A 16,872-nucleotide genomic window follows, 5' to 3' on the forward strand; every position below is an offset into this window, starting at 1 on the left:
TAATGGCATAAAGTTTATTAGTAGAAAAAACGTTTAGAATTAATACATCACATCATATATATGGTATTACAGAGCTGAAAAAATGCGGAATAGTGAGCCATAATCCATTGCTGAGCTCTGGACAGGGCCCAAAAGGTCTCAATAGACAATGATAGAGAAACAAGAGAAGGATCAAGTGATCCTAAAGCTCAAATGCCAGTATAGCAGAATTCATGAGGTCAACTATCTAAAGGGTATTTAGTACATGGTCTCCTCCGCTCCATGACTGCACTCAGCTGTCAGCTTGCCCTCTGCGCGTCCTCGGGAGTAGCGCTTACCCGCACCCCCGGACATGTGCCGACGTTAAGACTGCTTGGGTGAGTGCAGGGAAGCGCGGTAGCCCTGACGCATGTGCCATTTGCATTGTACGTCAGCAAGATGGGCGTCCACACTAGAGGAGTCACGTGATAACACATGTGACTATCCGGGGGCCTATTTAAAGGTCCTGGCAGCACACTCACACATGCCTCTTGAGAAAGCCACGGTATTCTACCGGCGAAACGCTCGTCGAGGCTCCTTCTGGCCACCGCTCTGCTCCTGTGCTGTCCCACCCTGGATTGTGCTCCTTTCTACCTGGTGATCCATGTGCTAAATACCCTTTAGATAGTTGACCTCATGAATTCTGCTATACTGGCATTTGAGCTTTAGGATCACTTGATCCTTCTCTGGTTTCTCTATCATTGTCTATTGAGACCTTTTGGGCCCTATCCAGAGCTCAACAATGGATTATGGCTCACTATTCCGCATGTTTTCAGCTCTGTAATACTATATATAATTGATGTGATGTATTAATTCTAAACGTTTTTTCTACTAATAAAGTTTTTTATGCCATTATACTCATGTGAACTCCAGTTGGTATGTGTAATAAGTAATTGGCATGCAGGTATAAAAACTTCCTTTTTTACATAAGACAGTTATCAATAATAAAGATAGGGAGAGGTTAAAGGGATATTCCCAGCTCCAAGATCCTATCCCAATTTGTAGTCTGTGTAATAATAATATTAGCAAATGCCTCCAATTAGAAATATAGAATAGTTTTTCTGATTCGCTATGTCTCTTTCCTCATGTGCAGGCATTGCAGGACCTTAGGTATCCATGGTTATGACCAATAGCAGCTAGCTAACTGTCACTATATCAGTGGACATAACCATGGATACCTAAGGTTCTGCAATGCCTGAACATGAGGAAAGGGACATAGCGAATCAAAAATACATTTCTAATTGGAGATATTTGCTATTATTATTATTACACCTACTAGATATTGGGATAGGATCTTGGAGATGGGAATACTCCTTTAAAGTTAGAAACCTCGAGTAGGTCGTAGTTTAGAGGTGGGAAAGCCATAGACAGGTTTCCTTTACTGAGTGTCCTTTTATAGAAAATGAAAATGTATATTTATATTTTACCAGTTGTAAAATTGTCAAGTATCGTTTCCACCAGAGATATTTCTGAAGATGAGGACCACAGGCAGCTAAGCCATAATATAAGTACATCACAACATGGATCAAGGCGTTCATATGTGCACCAAAGAAGGCTGGAAAGTAATAAGACAAAAATGTATCAGAAGACGAAGTCATGTAAAAGTACAAACAATCACACAATAATTATAGTTATGGTCCAGAAGTAACCTACACAGTTCCAAAATGGCAAAATGTATGAGGACAACAACAGTATATTGGTACCACCTGAACGGCTCAATGCCTTGTGAGTCTGTGGTGACTGCACCCTACAACTGCTTCATTCCAGACTAAGGCCGACTTCTCACATCTATCATTCACAGCCAAAGTATAGACTGCCCACGGGTCTCCTGAACCCTACGCATAGGCATTAATGAGGTTGCTATAAAGTTCTGGTCTCAGTCCATGCATTGCAGCTGGTACTCGGACTGTGGGAATGGGATGTGTGAAGCTAGCTTATGAGTGTCAGTCATGAGTTTCAATTCCTAGACTCTCCTCATTGGAATTTTCAGGGGGAAAAAGTGTAGCTCTCATAGACCAGCTGCGTAAGGGGTTTAATGGCAATACTCCACGAGAAAAACACGCAAATTGGCTCTTTCCTGGTGTCTGGCTGGGCTTGCATCTCTATGGTCATGTTGTATGGTTCATTATAGGGTCAGACACTGACATACAAGATCCCACACGGATGTCAGCATAACATCCCCTCATTAAGTCATGGAACATAACAGTTACGTGACAAACCCTAAACATAAGATTTACTGTTATTTAGCGATTACTGGAGAAGTGGACTGGCACATTTATATTTTAAATACAGTGTCAAGTATATGCTCACCATGCCCAGGTATATTTTATTAGCATCAAATACACTTAAAGAGAGAATAGAACAAATGGACTAAAGAGATAATGTTGTATCTGTGTACAGGTCATGACAAAGCCTATAAGATGGTCACAATGTTTAAGGGAACCTGTCAGGCGATTCATGCTGCCCAACCACGAAGAGCACGGATCAGATCCTGGCTGCTCGAATATGCCAGGTAAGCTTTACTCTGAACGCCTTCCAGGGAAGATCGTTAGAAGATCCAGCACGGCACCATAAGCAAAGACGCAACTAGACTGGATCTGCCCCCGGCCAGCTTCACCCTGCACTCTAGGTGATTGGCGGATCTTTTTCTATGTGTAAACAGGGAGACACCAGTCACCAGCAGCGGCAACTGAAGCCGGATTTCTAACTAGGTGTTTCAGAGACAAATACACCTGAGCCAGGCTCTGATTCATGCTGCCCGCGGTTTGTGTAGCATGAGCTGCGTGACAGGTTCCTTTTAAACTGGAAGGTCTAACTTTACAGCTGGATGCCAAACAAGCTATATCAGGCAATGCTTCTCAAACCGAGTGTGGCCTCACTGGTAAGGACCCCCCTTTTGTTTGTGCAAACTGGGGAGACCGTTACTCCAGAAGGGATTAGAAGCTGCACAGGCCTTTCTCTGGCTGCAGCAAACTAGGATTTAGCAATACGATCGACTCCTTTTGTGCTATTAATGTTTTCCTGGATTCAGCAGACAAAATAAAGATTCATACATTGAGCTACATTTTTAGTTGTGCATGGTGTACAATTGGTGGTGAGGATTTGGCTTAGTAGACACAAGTACAAAAAGCTTCAGAAGTCCTTGAATAGAGGGGGCTTATGGAAGCTTTTATATGTATTGCCCCTTTCTCACATGAGAGAAATCTCAAATCATCACATTCAAATAATATAATATTTTGTGTAAACATACCATTATAATATACCAAATATAATAGGAGTCGGCGCAAACTGATTCGCAGAACCCAGCCCAGCAGCCGGGTCAGTGATTTCTGGATGATGGACAGGAGAACCACCTCCTACCTTCTGTCATCTGCAGCTCTTCTTTTGATTAGCCGACCTTGTGTGGCATCACATATGCTGTGTCAAGCCGTAACTATGACAACGCACAGGTCGGCTAATCAAAAGAAGAGCTATGGATGCCAGAATGTGGTTCTCAGGACTCCCATTCAGTGGTCACAAATTACGGACCGGATAGGTGGACTGGGTCCTGTGAATCGATTCACATCTTCTCAAATAATAAACGTACCCAACTAATACAAGGGAAAAATTTAAGAGAATAAAAAGGAGACTTACACTGTCCCCCAGCGACCCATTTGATTCCAATCCACCACAAGGTAAACATTGTACAGTGATGATATACATGCAGAAAACTGATTTGATTGAACTTTTTTCTCAGTATGAAAAACACTGTATCAAAGTATTCAACTCCTTTAGAGACATAATACCACCACAGGGCAGAGGCTACCTGAAAGAAGAAGGAGGTCCAAGATAAAATGGTAGAGACAGGAGAAAAGGAGTAACAAAACAGATGAGAATGCTACAAATATGTATTATGTAAAGTTAAAGGGGTTGTCCACTACTTGGACAACCCCTTCTCAACACTAAAGGAGCAGTCAGACAGCAATGCACGGACTGGCTGTCAACTCTCGACCCGGGCGCGACAGCTGTCTAGAAATATATGAAGCTCTTGGGTTGAGAGAGCCGTCAGCCTGTCTGTGTATTGTGGTCCGATTTATACGGCAGTCTGACTGCGCCCTAATACTCACCGCCAGTGCTGGCTGGGTTCCAGCAGTATCGGCACTGCTTCTCCCAGGGATTGCATGGCATTGTTATGTCACGCCATCCCTGTGGCCAATCAGCGTTGGCTTCACTCTCCCCACTTTCGGACAAATTAAATGCATACGGAGCAAGTGAGAGCTGCTGTGCATTTTACACATGGGTGTAGTTGGGAGAGAGAGCTGTTTTGCGTGTTTGGACGACCGTTATCCATAGACTCCAGTACACACATGGTTTGCAGGTGAGCTGATGTATAAATTTAGGAAAAAAACACTTCTGTATCACTCTTACTGACTAAAAATAAATCGAGAAACCATTATCTACTAAAATACAGGAATATATTTAACTATTGTGTTCTATTCTTTATGTGACCTGCCAGTGTTTGCTTGGCAGACTGAAAGTCACTACTCAATGCAAGTCTAAGCCACAAGGAGGCTCAGACTTCCATTGAGAACTTGTGGCCATTACCTCTTCCTTTCAGTCAGTCAGGAGCTGCACTCACAAGATCGCGGAACAGGACCGAAGTGGCGACCGGAAGAGCAGAAGACGGTGGCTGGTGAGTATTTTACTAGGGACAGGGAATATACATTCGTGATACCACTCAGGCGGTGAAATAATAACAAAAAACCTCAGAGTGGTGCTTTACAAATGACCTGTAACCAATTTTTACCTTATAAAACTGAACATTCCTGCATATACGAGCAAGAATGGACATAAAAATGCTTTGCAAAAAAAGAAATAAATGCAGTATCAAAATTACTGGAGCCTTATGGGTTAATTTTACCGCTCACTGGGCATTTCATTTTGTTCACTTTCATCCCACTGACGCCATCCAATCACAAAAAGGCAGCGGTAGGCGCCAACAGTTGTGACATAAATGAAACACCCATTGAGGTTAGGAGCTATGCCGCTCACCCTCGCACCAGCCTTCTTATATGTAAAGTGCCGGGAGAGGAGGAGGACAGCAGCAGAGTGAGGAGAGTCGCAGGAGTAGCCGAGGGGAAGTAATACTGTTAGGTAGGGACAGCGGGGGTAAGGCGTTGTCAGTGTGCTCATGTGAGATAGACAAAATCTCAGGTGACCATGCTGGTACAGGTCCTGGCCTCACTGGAAGTAACAATGACCTAAATTAAACACCCAATGACCAGTGCTTCTTCCAAAAGGTGGCGCTAAAGTTAATGTCCTCTTCCTCATAATTTGCATATTTAATTTCCCAGAGAAGCATGCAAGCCGTATAAGACTCCTCATAATGGTATGCCATACCTGGCATGTCACTCTCTACAAGGAGAAACCTTACCCCTTAGATCCCGAATTTAAAACAGAACTGTGGATGAAAAAACACCCGAGAACTGATCGAAATTAAATGCCCAGTTGAGTGATAGCCTTAATGTTTCTATGTGCCCACGATGCAGAAATGCTCCGGATTTTTCCTGAGCGTTTCTGCATCTCCCTGTCAGAAAAAAACGCATGCAGATTGTACATGCAGATTGTACATGCTGATTGTACATGCTGATTGTACATGCGCTTTTCCTGCCAGGGACATGTAGATGTGAAGCGTTTTGCACATGAGATTTCGCATGCGGGTTGTCAAGGGCTTTCCAAGCGATTTTAGCATTACTTGGAAAGTGCTTGATAACTTGGTCACACTATATAAATCCACGCAACCGGCATGTATTTTATTTAGTGTGACCAAGTTAAAAAAAAAATAATAAAAATGGTAAAAAATAATAAATAAAAAAACATTATACTCACCTTCTGATGCCCCCGGTCTCCTTATCAGATGAGTCCGGTCTCCCTGGTGTCTCGCGGTGGTCCAAAAGGACCTTCTATGACGTCATTTGTCATGTGACAGGTCACGCGACCGCCGACGTCAGCGGTTGTGAGACCCGTCACATGACTAAATGATGTCATGGAAAGTCCTTTTGGACCATCGCGAGCCACTGGGAGGCCAGGACGCATCACTAAGGAGACCGCGGGGCATCAGAAGGTGAGTATAATGTATTTTTTTATTTTAAATTCTTTTTTTTTTTTTTTTTTTTTTTACAGGTACTATGGTACCTGGGTCTGGAGGAGAGTCTCCTCTTCTCCAGACCTGGGTACCATCCGCACATTGAATTGCTTAATATCAGCATGTGCACGTGTAGTCATGCGGATATTCAGCGATTCAATGCAAGTCAATGGCGGCAAAAACGCCACGATTACGCAAAATAATTGGTAGTGTTCCGGAATTTTCCGCAATGATAATCCGCAGCAGAAATTTCCGCAGCATGTGCACAGCACATGCGGATTATCATTGGGGAACATGGCAGACCTTCTACCAAGCGTTTCTGCGGTGGATTGCCGCTGCGGAAACGCTTAAAAAACACATAGCCTAACACATTCTGTGCCAATAATTTCAAGGCCCTATATCTCCACAAGAGAGTGGAGTGGAGTAAAAAAAAGGTTTTGTCTACATTCCTGCTAGTATGTGCAGGAACTAACAGTTTCTAAGACAAATATTGGTGAGAGGTCTTCTTTAATTGAACTATATTTGCTTGTGTGTGTAGTATTGAATAGTGTAGCAGTCTACATTACACTAGGAATTAAAAAACAAGTTGGCAGGAGTCCGAGAGTGACCTTTGGATTTCTGCTGCAAATTAACACCAGGATTAGCCCCATTGTCATTCACCGGCTATTTTATGCAGAATCTGTAGGAAACAAATAGCACCTTGCTTGTTTCCATGGAAGTTTTTTTCCCCAACAGAGGCAACAATAATCCACAGTGAAAATCCCTGATGCATGTTAAAGGGATGCATGGGATGTAGATTTCATGGTTAGGTTCAGAATCCGTGCCAAAATCTGCACGAGATCCCACTTGTGTGCACGTAACTCTGGTTTGTTACACATTACATCTGGTCCCTCGTCTGTCACATATTTGCCCAACAGCGACCTATAAGTATGTCACAAGATACTTTTATTTTCGCTATACCAAACAATCCTGTTAGAATATAGTCTGAACTAAGTCTAAGCTACAATTTGCCACCAGTTTCAAGCGACTGGATAACTGCAGGAAATTCACATTGAATAACAGCAACTAGAATATTTGTGAATTAATTCTAAAATAAGCCATTTACTAGACAGAGGACATATTTTTTTCCATATATTTTCCTCCACTCCCTGAACACTGGATGGCAGCACTAATCAGAGAAGTATGACAGAATGGAAATGGAGAAACTTTAATCCTGAGTCAGGCTGTGTGCCCACGTAGCATTTTTCAAGCGTATATGCTGCGGAATTTCCGCAGCGTAAACGCTTGAAAAACGCATGTATATCCGCACCCCATGGTCCCCAATGGGATTCCGCAAGTTCTATGCACATGTTGCGGATTTTTCCGCAGCGTTTATGCCGCGTTCAAAAATCCGCAGCATGTCATTTAATTTTGCGTTTCCGCAAGCGGAATTGCCTTTGTCCAATGCATAAAAAACGCAAGGCAATTCCGCATGTGGAAAACGCGTGATAAACGCGCGAAAAATGCGCGATAAACGCGTGCGGAATTCCGCATGCGTTTTTCCGGGAGAGGACTTGCATTTATGCAGCAGAAATTTTCTGCTTCATAAATGCAACGTGGGCACATAGCCTAAGGCTAAGTTCACATGTCCAGTAATGATCTATTAGAACGGATCCGGCAGCAATCAGTAGATGGAAAAAAGTTGCGCAGACAACTTTTTTGTTCAGCTAACAAACTTTATTTCAACTGGATCTGTTTTGTTTTGTTTTTTTAACACTGAGATCTATTACCAGAAAACTATATGAAGACCCCCTTGGAGTTAAAAAAAACAACAAAACAAACAAAAAAAAACTCATTAGTTATCAAATACTTTGTTAAAATAACTGCACCGGAAAGGAAGAAATCAATAAAAAGCACGTTTTAGTCTACACTGCAGTCAATATTATGTCATGTGTCCAGTTCAACAAGAAAAATTTGATAGGTTTATTAAACAATTATAAAAAGTATTACATTTATTTGGACAACTCCTTCTCATTCCTCAAGTTTGGCTCCGTTAAAATAAAAACACTCGTACTCACCTCCTGTGTCGGCGTCATTACAGCATTCCCGGGAGCAACGTGTGAACATAGCCTTATACTCCTCTCCCATACCGGCTCTGTTCCAGCGGTGTTGGCACTCATGTTCCTGGGGCTCACATGGGGTTATTATGACACATGAGCCCTGCGTCCAATCAGCACTGGCGTCACTGTCCCTGCCTTCCTGTTGATCTTTAATACGTCCAATGGCGGTGACAGTAAAGCTGGCGCTGATTAGGCCCAGGGCTCATGTGTCATAACAACCCCATGTGAGCCTCAGGAACGTGAGTGCCAACACCACTGGAACGAGGTCAGCACCAGAGGAGAGTATAGGGGTTTTGATTTTAATGGGGCCAAACATGGGAAATGAGAAGGGGTTTCCTAGTATTGTACAACTTCTTTAAGGTTAAAATAGACTGTCACTAAGGGGTTAACTACTTCTGGACTGCGCGTAGATTTTATGCATCTATCGATTCCACTCTGTGCCCTGAAAGGATGTTCTAAAACTGTGAATCTGGTGACAGTGAAGCTGGTGATGATTAGGCACAGGGCTCGTGTGACATAAGCTCACGTGAGCCCCAGGAACGCGAGTGCCAACACCGCTGGAACAGTGCCGGCACCGGAGGGGAGTAGAATTGTTTTTATTTTAATGGGGTCCAGACACGACGAATAAGAAGGGGGTTGTCCAAATAGTGGACAACCCCTTTAAGTGTTGAGAGATCTGCTAAAAGACAATATATCAGGAAAGGTGAAAAATGATCTACATCGGGGATCAATAAGGGAGACAGCGTAACCCCTAAAAAAATAATGCTCTCCCAAACAATAAGTATACACATAATTAGGGCATGACAGTAAAAACTGTTTGAATGACAGGTAAGATAATTGACATAAGCAAGTATATAACTAAAATGTCACAAAGTGTATAGTGTGAATAAATCTGTAATAAACACCTACAAATATGTAAAAGTATACACAAGCATGTTTGTGTGCCCCCCACCTGTGTCTCTCGTGGAGTATTGCCTCTACTAGCTCACCATGTCCCAAGGTATCAGAGATCTATGATATTACTTTATGTACTCTACATCTAATAGGAAACATCATGTCGCAGACAGAGTACATAAAGTACACTGCTCAAAAAAATAAAGGGAACACTTAAACAACAGAATATAACTCCAAGTAAATCAAACGTCTGTGAAATCAAACTGTCCACTTAGGAAGCAACACTGATTGACAATCAATTTCACATGCTGTTGTGCAAATGGAATAGACAATAGATCGAAATTATTGGCAATTATCAAGACACCCTCAATAAAGGAGTGGTTCTGCAGGTGGGGACCACAGACCACATCTCAGTACCAATGCTTTCTGGCTGATGTTTTGGTCACTTTTGAATATTGGTTGTGCTTTCACACTCGTGGTAGCATGAGACGGACTCTACAACCCACAGAAGTTGCTCAGGTAGTGCAGCTCATCCGGGATGGCACATCAATGCGAGCTGTGGCAAGAAGGTTTACGGTTTCTGTCAGCGTAGTGTCCAGAGGCTGGAGGCGCTACCAGGAGACAGGCCAGTACACCAGGAGACGTGGAGGGGGCCGTAGGAGGGCAACAACCCAGCAGCAGGACCGCTACCTCAGCCTTTGTGCAAGGAGGAACAGGAGGAGCACTGCCAGAGCCCTGCAAAATGACCTCCAGCAGGCTACAAATGTGCATGTGTCTGCACAAAAGGTTAGAAACCGACTCCATGAGGGTGGTATGAGGGCCCGATGTCCACAGATGGGGGTTGGGCTCACAGTCCAACACCGTGCAGGACGCTTGGCATTTGCCACAGAACACCAGGATTGGCAAAGTCACCATTGGCGCCCTGTGCTCTGCACAGATGAAAAGCAGGTTCACACTGAGCACATGTGACAGACGTGACAGAGTCTGGAGATGCCTTGGAGAGCGATCTGCTGCCTGCAACATTCTTCAGCATGACGGGTATAGCAGTGGGTCAGTAATGGTGTGGGGTGGCATTTCTTCGGCTTGCCAGAGGTAGCTTGACTGCCATTAGTAACCGAGATGAGATCCTCAGACCCCTTGTGAGGCCATATGCTGGTGTGGTTGGCCCTGGGTTCCTCCTAATGCAGGACAATGCCAGACCTCATGTGGCTGGAGTGTGTCAGAAGTTCCTGCAAGATGAAGGCACTGAAGCTATGGACTGGCCCGCCCGTTACCCAGACCTGAATCCGATTGAGCACATCTGGGACATCATGTCTCGCTCCATCCACCAACGTCACGTTGCACCTCACACTGTCCAGGAGTTGTCGGATGCTTTAGTCCAGGTCTGAGAGGAGATCCCACAGGAGACCATCCGCAACCTCATCAGGAGCATGCCCAGGAGTTGTAGGGAGGTCATACAGGCACGTGGAGGCCACACACAATACTGAGCATCATTTTGACTTGTTTTAAGGACATTACATCAAAGTTGGATCAGCCGGTAGTGTGTTTTTCCACTTTAATTTTGGGGGTGACTCCAAATCCAGGCCTCCATTGGTTAATAAATTTGATTTCCATTGATGATTTTTGTGTGATTTTGCTGTCAGCACATTCAACTTTGTACAGAACAAAGTATTCAATGAGAATATTTCATTCATTCAGATCTAGGATGTGTTATTTGAGCGTTCCCTTTATTTTTTTGAGCAGTGTAATATCAATCACTGACAGCGAGATTTAACATGCACCTGCTAGTCACAAGCACAAATTCCGCTCATAGGCGCCAATGTCAAGTGATCATGGGACGCCGATGGGTTGTTGTGACAGCTGAGGGTCTGCAGGAGAACCCCGTGCCAGTCATTGTGAATCTCCTGTGAACGCTCATGGCCGGCTTTCAGAGGAGATCATGATTTTTGCTATACATTATTATAGCACAGGCGATCAGACAATTGCAGCTTCAAGTCTTCTAAGAGGACTATTGAAGACAATAAAAAAAAAATACAAAAAAAAAATTAGGAAAGAAATAAAAAAAAAAAATTCAAATCACTCCCCACCCGTTTTTTTGCCCCGCTGAAAATAAAATAAAAACAAACATACACATATTTGGTATTGTTGCGTTCAGAATTGTCCGATCAAAATAGAAAATGACATATTTTTCAGACTAAGATGCACCCCAAATTTAGAGGAGGTAAATAGAATTAAAAAAACAACAACACAATTTTAATGTGAAAATGGGGGTCCGAATATAGCTTATTGGGGAGGCGGCGGTGGAGTGGGGTCACAGGAGGCAGGGGCCATTGATGATCTCGTCACAACCCAGCATAACATACAAGTGTAACATAGAAGTGTACTGAAGATATACTCAGCTAAGAATTATACCAGAATTTATCCAGAAGGGAACTGAGGTAACTGGATACTTAGTCACAGTAAACAATGTTCAAGTTTGTTTTCACTCTCTCCTCTATAGTCCTTCACTTTCTACTAACCCCTTTAATCACTACTCCTAGTAAGGAACTGCTCATCTCTCCCTCCATTCTCCCCATCCATCTCCCCTCCTCCTCAAAACTATTTCTCAACATACAATCCTGTGTCTCCAAACACAGACAGCCACCTCATGCTCTCACCTGCTAACACCTTCTCTGCTCCTCCTCATTGCCAGCGATATCTCTCCAAATCTCGGCACCCCCCACCACATCCCCACAGTCACGTCTACCTCTCATCCTAGATCTAGCACACATTTCCGCAACCTTTCTAACCATATACCCATCCGCCCAGCCCCCACTTCCCCAATCCCTCTAACAGGAGCTCTATGGAACGCCAGCTCCAAAGCAACAAACTTTCCTACATCCATGATCTTTTCATTACTAACAAACTTTCCTTCCTTGCCATCACCGAAACTCGGCTCACCCCCTCGTGGGTCTTACTTGTTTTAAATTGTCTGTGTTGTGGCTCACTTGTATAATAAAAATATTTTTTGTATTGAGATCCCGTTCTGTTGCATTTCTTCTCTCTTTTTTGCACATGTCTCTTCATGCAAAAGGTTGATCTCTACTAAGTATATTACATCCAATGGTGCCCGCCTCTCTTTCTTTTTTGCCTGGCTCACCCCCTCTGACACAGCCAATCCAGCTGCACTCTCGTACAGCAGATTCCACCTCTCCCACACACTCCACCCCAGCAGCAAGCATGGCGGAGGAGTTGGCTTTCTCCTGTCAGATAGTTGCTCCTTCTCACATATCCCATTGCCACCCTCCATTACCTTCCCCTGTTTTGAGGTGCCAACCTCCAACTGGCTGTCATTTACTGCCCCCCCAGGGCCAACTACCACCTTCTTAGACCACTTCACCACCTGGCTACTCCATTTCCTTTCCGCTGACATTCCCACTATCATCATGGGTGACTTCAACATCCCCATTGACACTTCCCACTCATCTGTCTCTAAGCTTCTTTCCCTCACTTCCTCCTTCAGTCTTGCTCAATGGTCTTCCGCACCCACTCACAAAGATGGACACACACTGGACCTCATCTTCACCCGCCTCTGTTCCCTATCCAACCTCTCTAACTCATCTCTCCCTCTTTCTGACCACAACTTACTCACATTCTCCACAATCCCCTATCCAGAAACTTGCACACCCTCGCAGAAATCTCAAACACCTTGACCTACACTCACTCTCTGAATCCCTTCTCCCTCTTAGAGACAAATTCCTTACACGAGGCTGATGCTGCTTTATATAACACAACAGCTGCAGCGCTCAATTTGGTCGTCCCCCTCACATACCAAAGCTTGCAACCGAGACGGATTTGTAGGGTTGCTGAATGGAGATGGAAAAGGTCCCACTCCAACGAGCACTTCATCGCATTGAAACAGTCCCTCACTACTTTCAAGTCCACACTAACTGCAGCAAAACAAACCTACTTCTCATCGCTCATATCCGCACTGTCTCACAACCCTAAACAGCTATTCAGTGCTTTCAATTCTCTCCTCCGTCCCCCAGCTACCCCTCCCTGCCCACTCATCGCAGCTGAAGACTTTGCCTCATTCTTCAAGCAGAAGATTGACCTGCAAGCTCGCTGCCTCGGGGTAACCCTTGACTCTGATCTCTCCTTCAAACCTCATATCCAAGCCCTTTCCACTTCATGCCAACTCCAGCTCAAACATATTTCCCAGATCCGTACATTCCTCAACCATGAATCTGCAAAAACACTAGTGCACGCCCTCACCATCTCTTCATCTCTCCCCTCGACTAGTGCAATCTCCTGCTCTATGGCCTCCCTTCTACCAGTCTCACACCCCAGCAATCTATCCTAAACTCTGCTGCCCGACTAATCCACCTGTCCTCCCACTATTCCCCTGCCTCTCCCCTCTGCCAATCCCTGCACTGGATCTCCATTGCCCAGGGACTCAAGTTCAAGAACCTAACCTTGGCATACAAAGCCATCAACAACCTGTCTCCTCCATGCATCTGTGATCTAGTCTCCCGGTACCTATCTGCACGCTATCTCTGATCCTCACAGGACCTCCTTCTCTACTGCCCTCTGATCTCCTCTTCCCACAATCGCACACAAGATTTCTCCCGTGCATCCCCCCTACTTTGAAACTTTCTACCCCAACACGTCAGACTCTCACCTACTGTGGAAACCTTCAAAAGGAACCTGAAGAACTACCTCTTCCGACAAGCCTACAACATGCAGTAACCCTTGCTGCACGACCAGCTGTGCCGTCACCCCTCCCCCTTCTAGATTGTGAGCCCTCGTGGGCAGGTTCCTCTCTCCTCCTGTACCAGTCGGTGACCTGTTTTTGTTCAGACTATTGTACTTGTTGTCTGCTACGTATACCCCTTTTTCACATGTAAAGCGCAATAATAATAATATTATTATTATTATTATTATTATTATTATTATTAACACCTGATGAAGCTGTTGTGAAACGTGTGTCAGGTCTGTTGGTGGGTGAGCTGTTCATTTCCATGTACTATTGACCTTTAGTGAGTATATTTTATGTAATCCCTTGTACAGTACAGAAGTTTGGACACACCTTCTCATTTAAAGATCTTTCTGTATTTTCATGACTATGAAAATTGTACATTCACACTGAAGGCTTCAAAACTATGAATTAACACATGTGGAATTATATACTTAACAAAAAAGTGTGAAACAGCTGAAATTATGTCTTATATTCTAGGTTCTTCAAAGTAGCCACCTTGTGTTTTGATGACTGCTTTGCACACTCTTGGCATTCTCTTGATGAGCTTCAAGAGGTAGTCACCGGAAATGGTTTTCACTTCACAGGTGTGCCCTATCAGGTTTAATAAGTGGGATTTCTTGCCTTATAAATGGGGTTGGGACCATCAGTTGTGTTGTGCAGAAGTCAGGTGGATACACAGCTGATAGTCCTACTGAATAGACAGCTGCTTTTTTCTTGCCATAATACAAATTCTAAGTAAAGAAAAATGAGTGGCCATCATTACTTTAAGAAATGAAGGTCAATCAGTGCGAAAAATTGGGAAAACTTTGAAAGTGTCCCCAAGTGCAGGTGCAAAAACCATCCAGCGCTACAAAGAAACTGGCTCACATGAGGACCGCCCCAGGAAAGGAAGACCAAGAGGCCTCCGGACTATAAGACGCGCACACTTTTTAACAAGCGTTTTCCTTGTTAAAACATGTGTCCTGTAGTCCGAAAAATATAGTATCACTTTGTACACTCGCACAGGGATCAAATACTTACTCTGACTTCATTAACATCATCTGAATAATCTACAGTCTGACAAATGTAACTGTAGCCTGCTGCTTTCGCTCCTAAGAATAGCTGAAAAGAAAACATGAGAAAAATAAGTAATGTGGAACTAAACACCATTCTACTGGAGAGAGGGCAAAGAAGAGTGCGAAAAAGAGAGAGAGAATGAGAGAGCATAAAAAATAGCAAGAAACGAGCAGGAACAATGAAAGAGAAAAAGACTTCTTGACAAATCTACTTCAAGATCCAATTAGTATTATTATAGAAAAGACAGCAGTCTATCATCTGCAAATAGGTCACAAGCCATAATATTCTGTAAGATGACACATGTATGACAATAATAAATACCAACCTCCTTAAATATAAAAAAGTTTAAAATAACCATGCCAAAATTGTAGCCAATCAACGGGTATCGCAACTGGAAAGGTTCTCGATTCTTCATGAACTTAGGGCCCAGCCACACGACAAGTAGGTAAAGTGTGCTGATGGCCAATGTGGGTAATGGAGATTGCATCAGAGGCCATTTTTCAACCCTTTTATCTGTTGAGAAGAAAAAAAATAAATATGTTATACAATTATAATTCAATTTTGAACAAAATACAACCTGATATGCTACCATCAGTTATTACACTGAAGGTATTTTACCACCCAATATATTGGGTTTTTTTAGACTACTAGAAAAAAAAAAAAAAAGTAAATAATGCATATCCATCTTACTAATCCCAACCGCTCATCACCTATTACGGTCAGGGTACCCATTTTTAAGGGTATATTCACACAACCATATTTTCAGTCCCACTGCTGTCCGTGAAAAAAGTGACCTCACACAGACTGCATTCGGATCAATGTTATTCAATTGGGCTGTTCGAGTGTTTTTTTCACACAGATGGAATGTTCAGAAAAAAACATTGTAGTGGCTTGTGCATTTGGGAAAAGACTCACCTATTTTAGCGCATGAATGAGCATTAAAAAAAAAAATGAAAATGAATCACCTACTCATCATCGGTATAGGATCAGATTTTTACAGATACAAAACCATTATTATAGGAAATTGAATTTGCTCTAAAAAATGCTATGAATTGCTCATGGTTGCTTTAGGAATTAAAAAACAGACACACACATAGCAATACATGTGAAAAATCACACTTTTTTCTGGATCAATTTAGCCTAATACTGTAGAAGTCTGACACTTGGCACCTAGGTGATCAGTTGTTATAACCCTACCACATGTCTACTTTAAAACTGAATCATTTTTTAAACATAATTTTTTTGTTAGGAAGTTAGAAGGGTTAAAAGTTGATCAGCAATTTCTAATTTTTCCAACAAAATATACAAAACCATTTTTCTTTTAATGACCACATCATATTTGAAGTGATTTTGGGGGCCTATATGACAGGAAATACCCAAAAGTTACAACATTCTAAAAACTGCACCCCTTAAAGTACTCAAAACCACATTCAAGAAGTTTATTAATCCTTCAGGAGCTTCACAGGAATTCATGCAATGTGGAAGGAAAAAAATGAACATTTAATTCAGACCCAATTTTTTTATTTTCACAAAGATTACAGGAGAAAATGGACCCCAAAATCTGTTGTGCAATTTCTAATGAGTACGCCAATACCCCATGTGTGGGGGAAAACTACTGTTTGGGCGCATGGCAGGGCTCGGAAAGGAAGCAGGCAGGACCGTTTGACTTTTTGAATGCAAAAATGTCTGGAATCGAGAGCGGATGCCATGTTGCGTTTGGAGAGCCTATAAAGAGCCTAAACAGTGTCAATTCCCCACAAGTGATCCTATTTTGGAAACTAGACCCCTCAAGAAATGTATCTAGATGTGTGGTGAGCACCACCTTGAACCCCCAGGCACTTCACAGAAGTTTATAACAAAAAGCCGTGAAAATTAAAAAAACATATCACATTTTTCCCGCAAAAATGCTCTTTTAGCCCCAATTTTTTTCTTTTCACAAGGGT

At 43.1% G+C, this 16,872-nt stretch overlaps 1 protein-coding gene across 1 annotated transcript in view; it reads right to left on the reverse strand.

The window, feature by feature from the left end:
- ELOVL4 (ELOVL fatty acid elongase 4) overlaps positions 1-16,872 on the reverse strand; it is a 33,520-nt gene that overhangs the window by 9,519 nt on the left and 7,129 nt on the right. The window contains exons 2-5 of the mRNA XM_073675610.1: positions 15,255-15,442; positions 14,894-14,974; positions 3,652-3,823; positions 1,446-1,573 (exon numbers count right to left, since the gene is read on the reverse strand). Coding sequence (XP_073531711.1) covers positions 1,446-1,573; positions 3,652-3,823; positions 14,894-14,974; positions 15,255-15,442 — 569 coding nt within the window. The remainder of the gene's footprint in view (positions 1-1,445; positions 1,574-3,651; positions 3,824-14,893; positions 14,975-15,254; positions 15,443-16,872) is intronic.

This window comes from Phyllobates terribilis, unplaced genomic scaffold (assembly GCF_046119375.1).
Source record: "Phyllobates terribilis strain yellow unplaced genomic scaffold, ASM4611937v1 Scaffold_3__8_contigs__length_932513732, whole genome shotgun sequence".
Lineage (NCBI taxonomy): Eukaryota > Metazoa > Chordata > Amphibia > Anura > Dendrobatidae > Phyllobates > Phyllobates terribilis.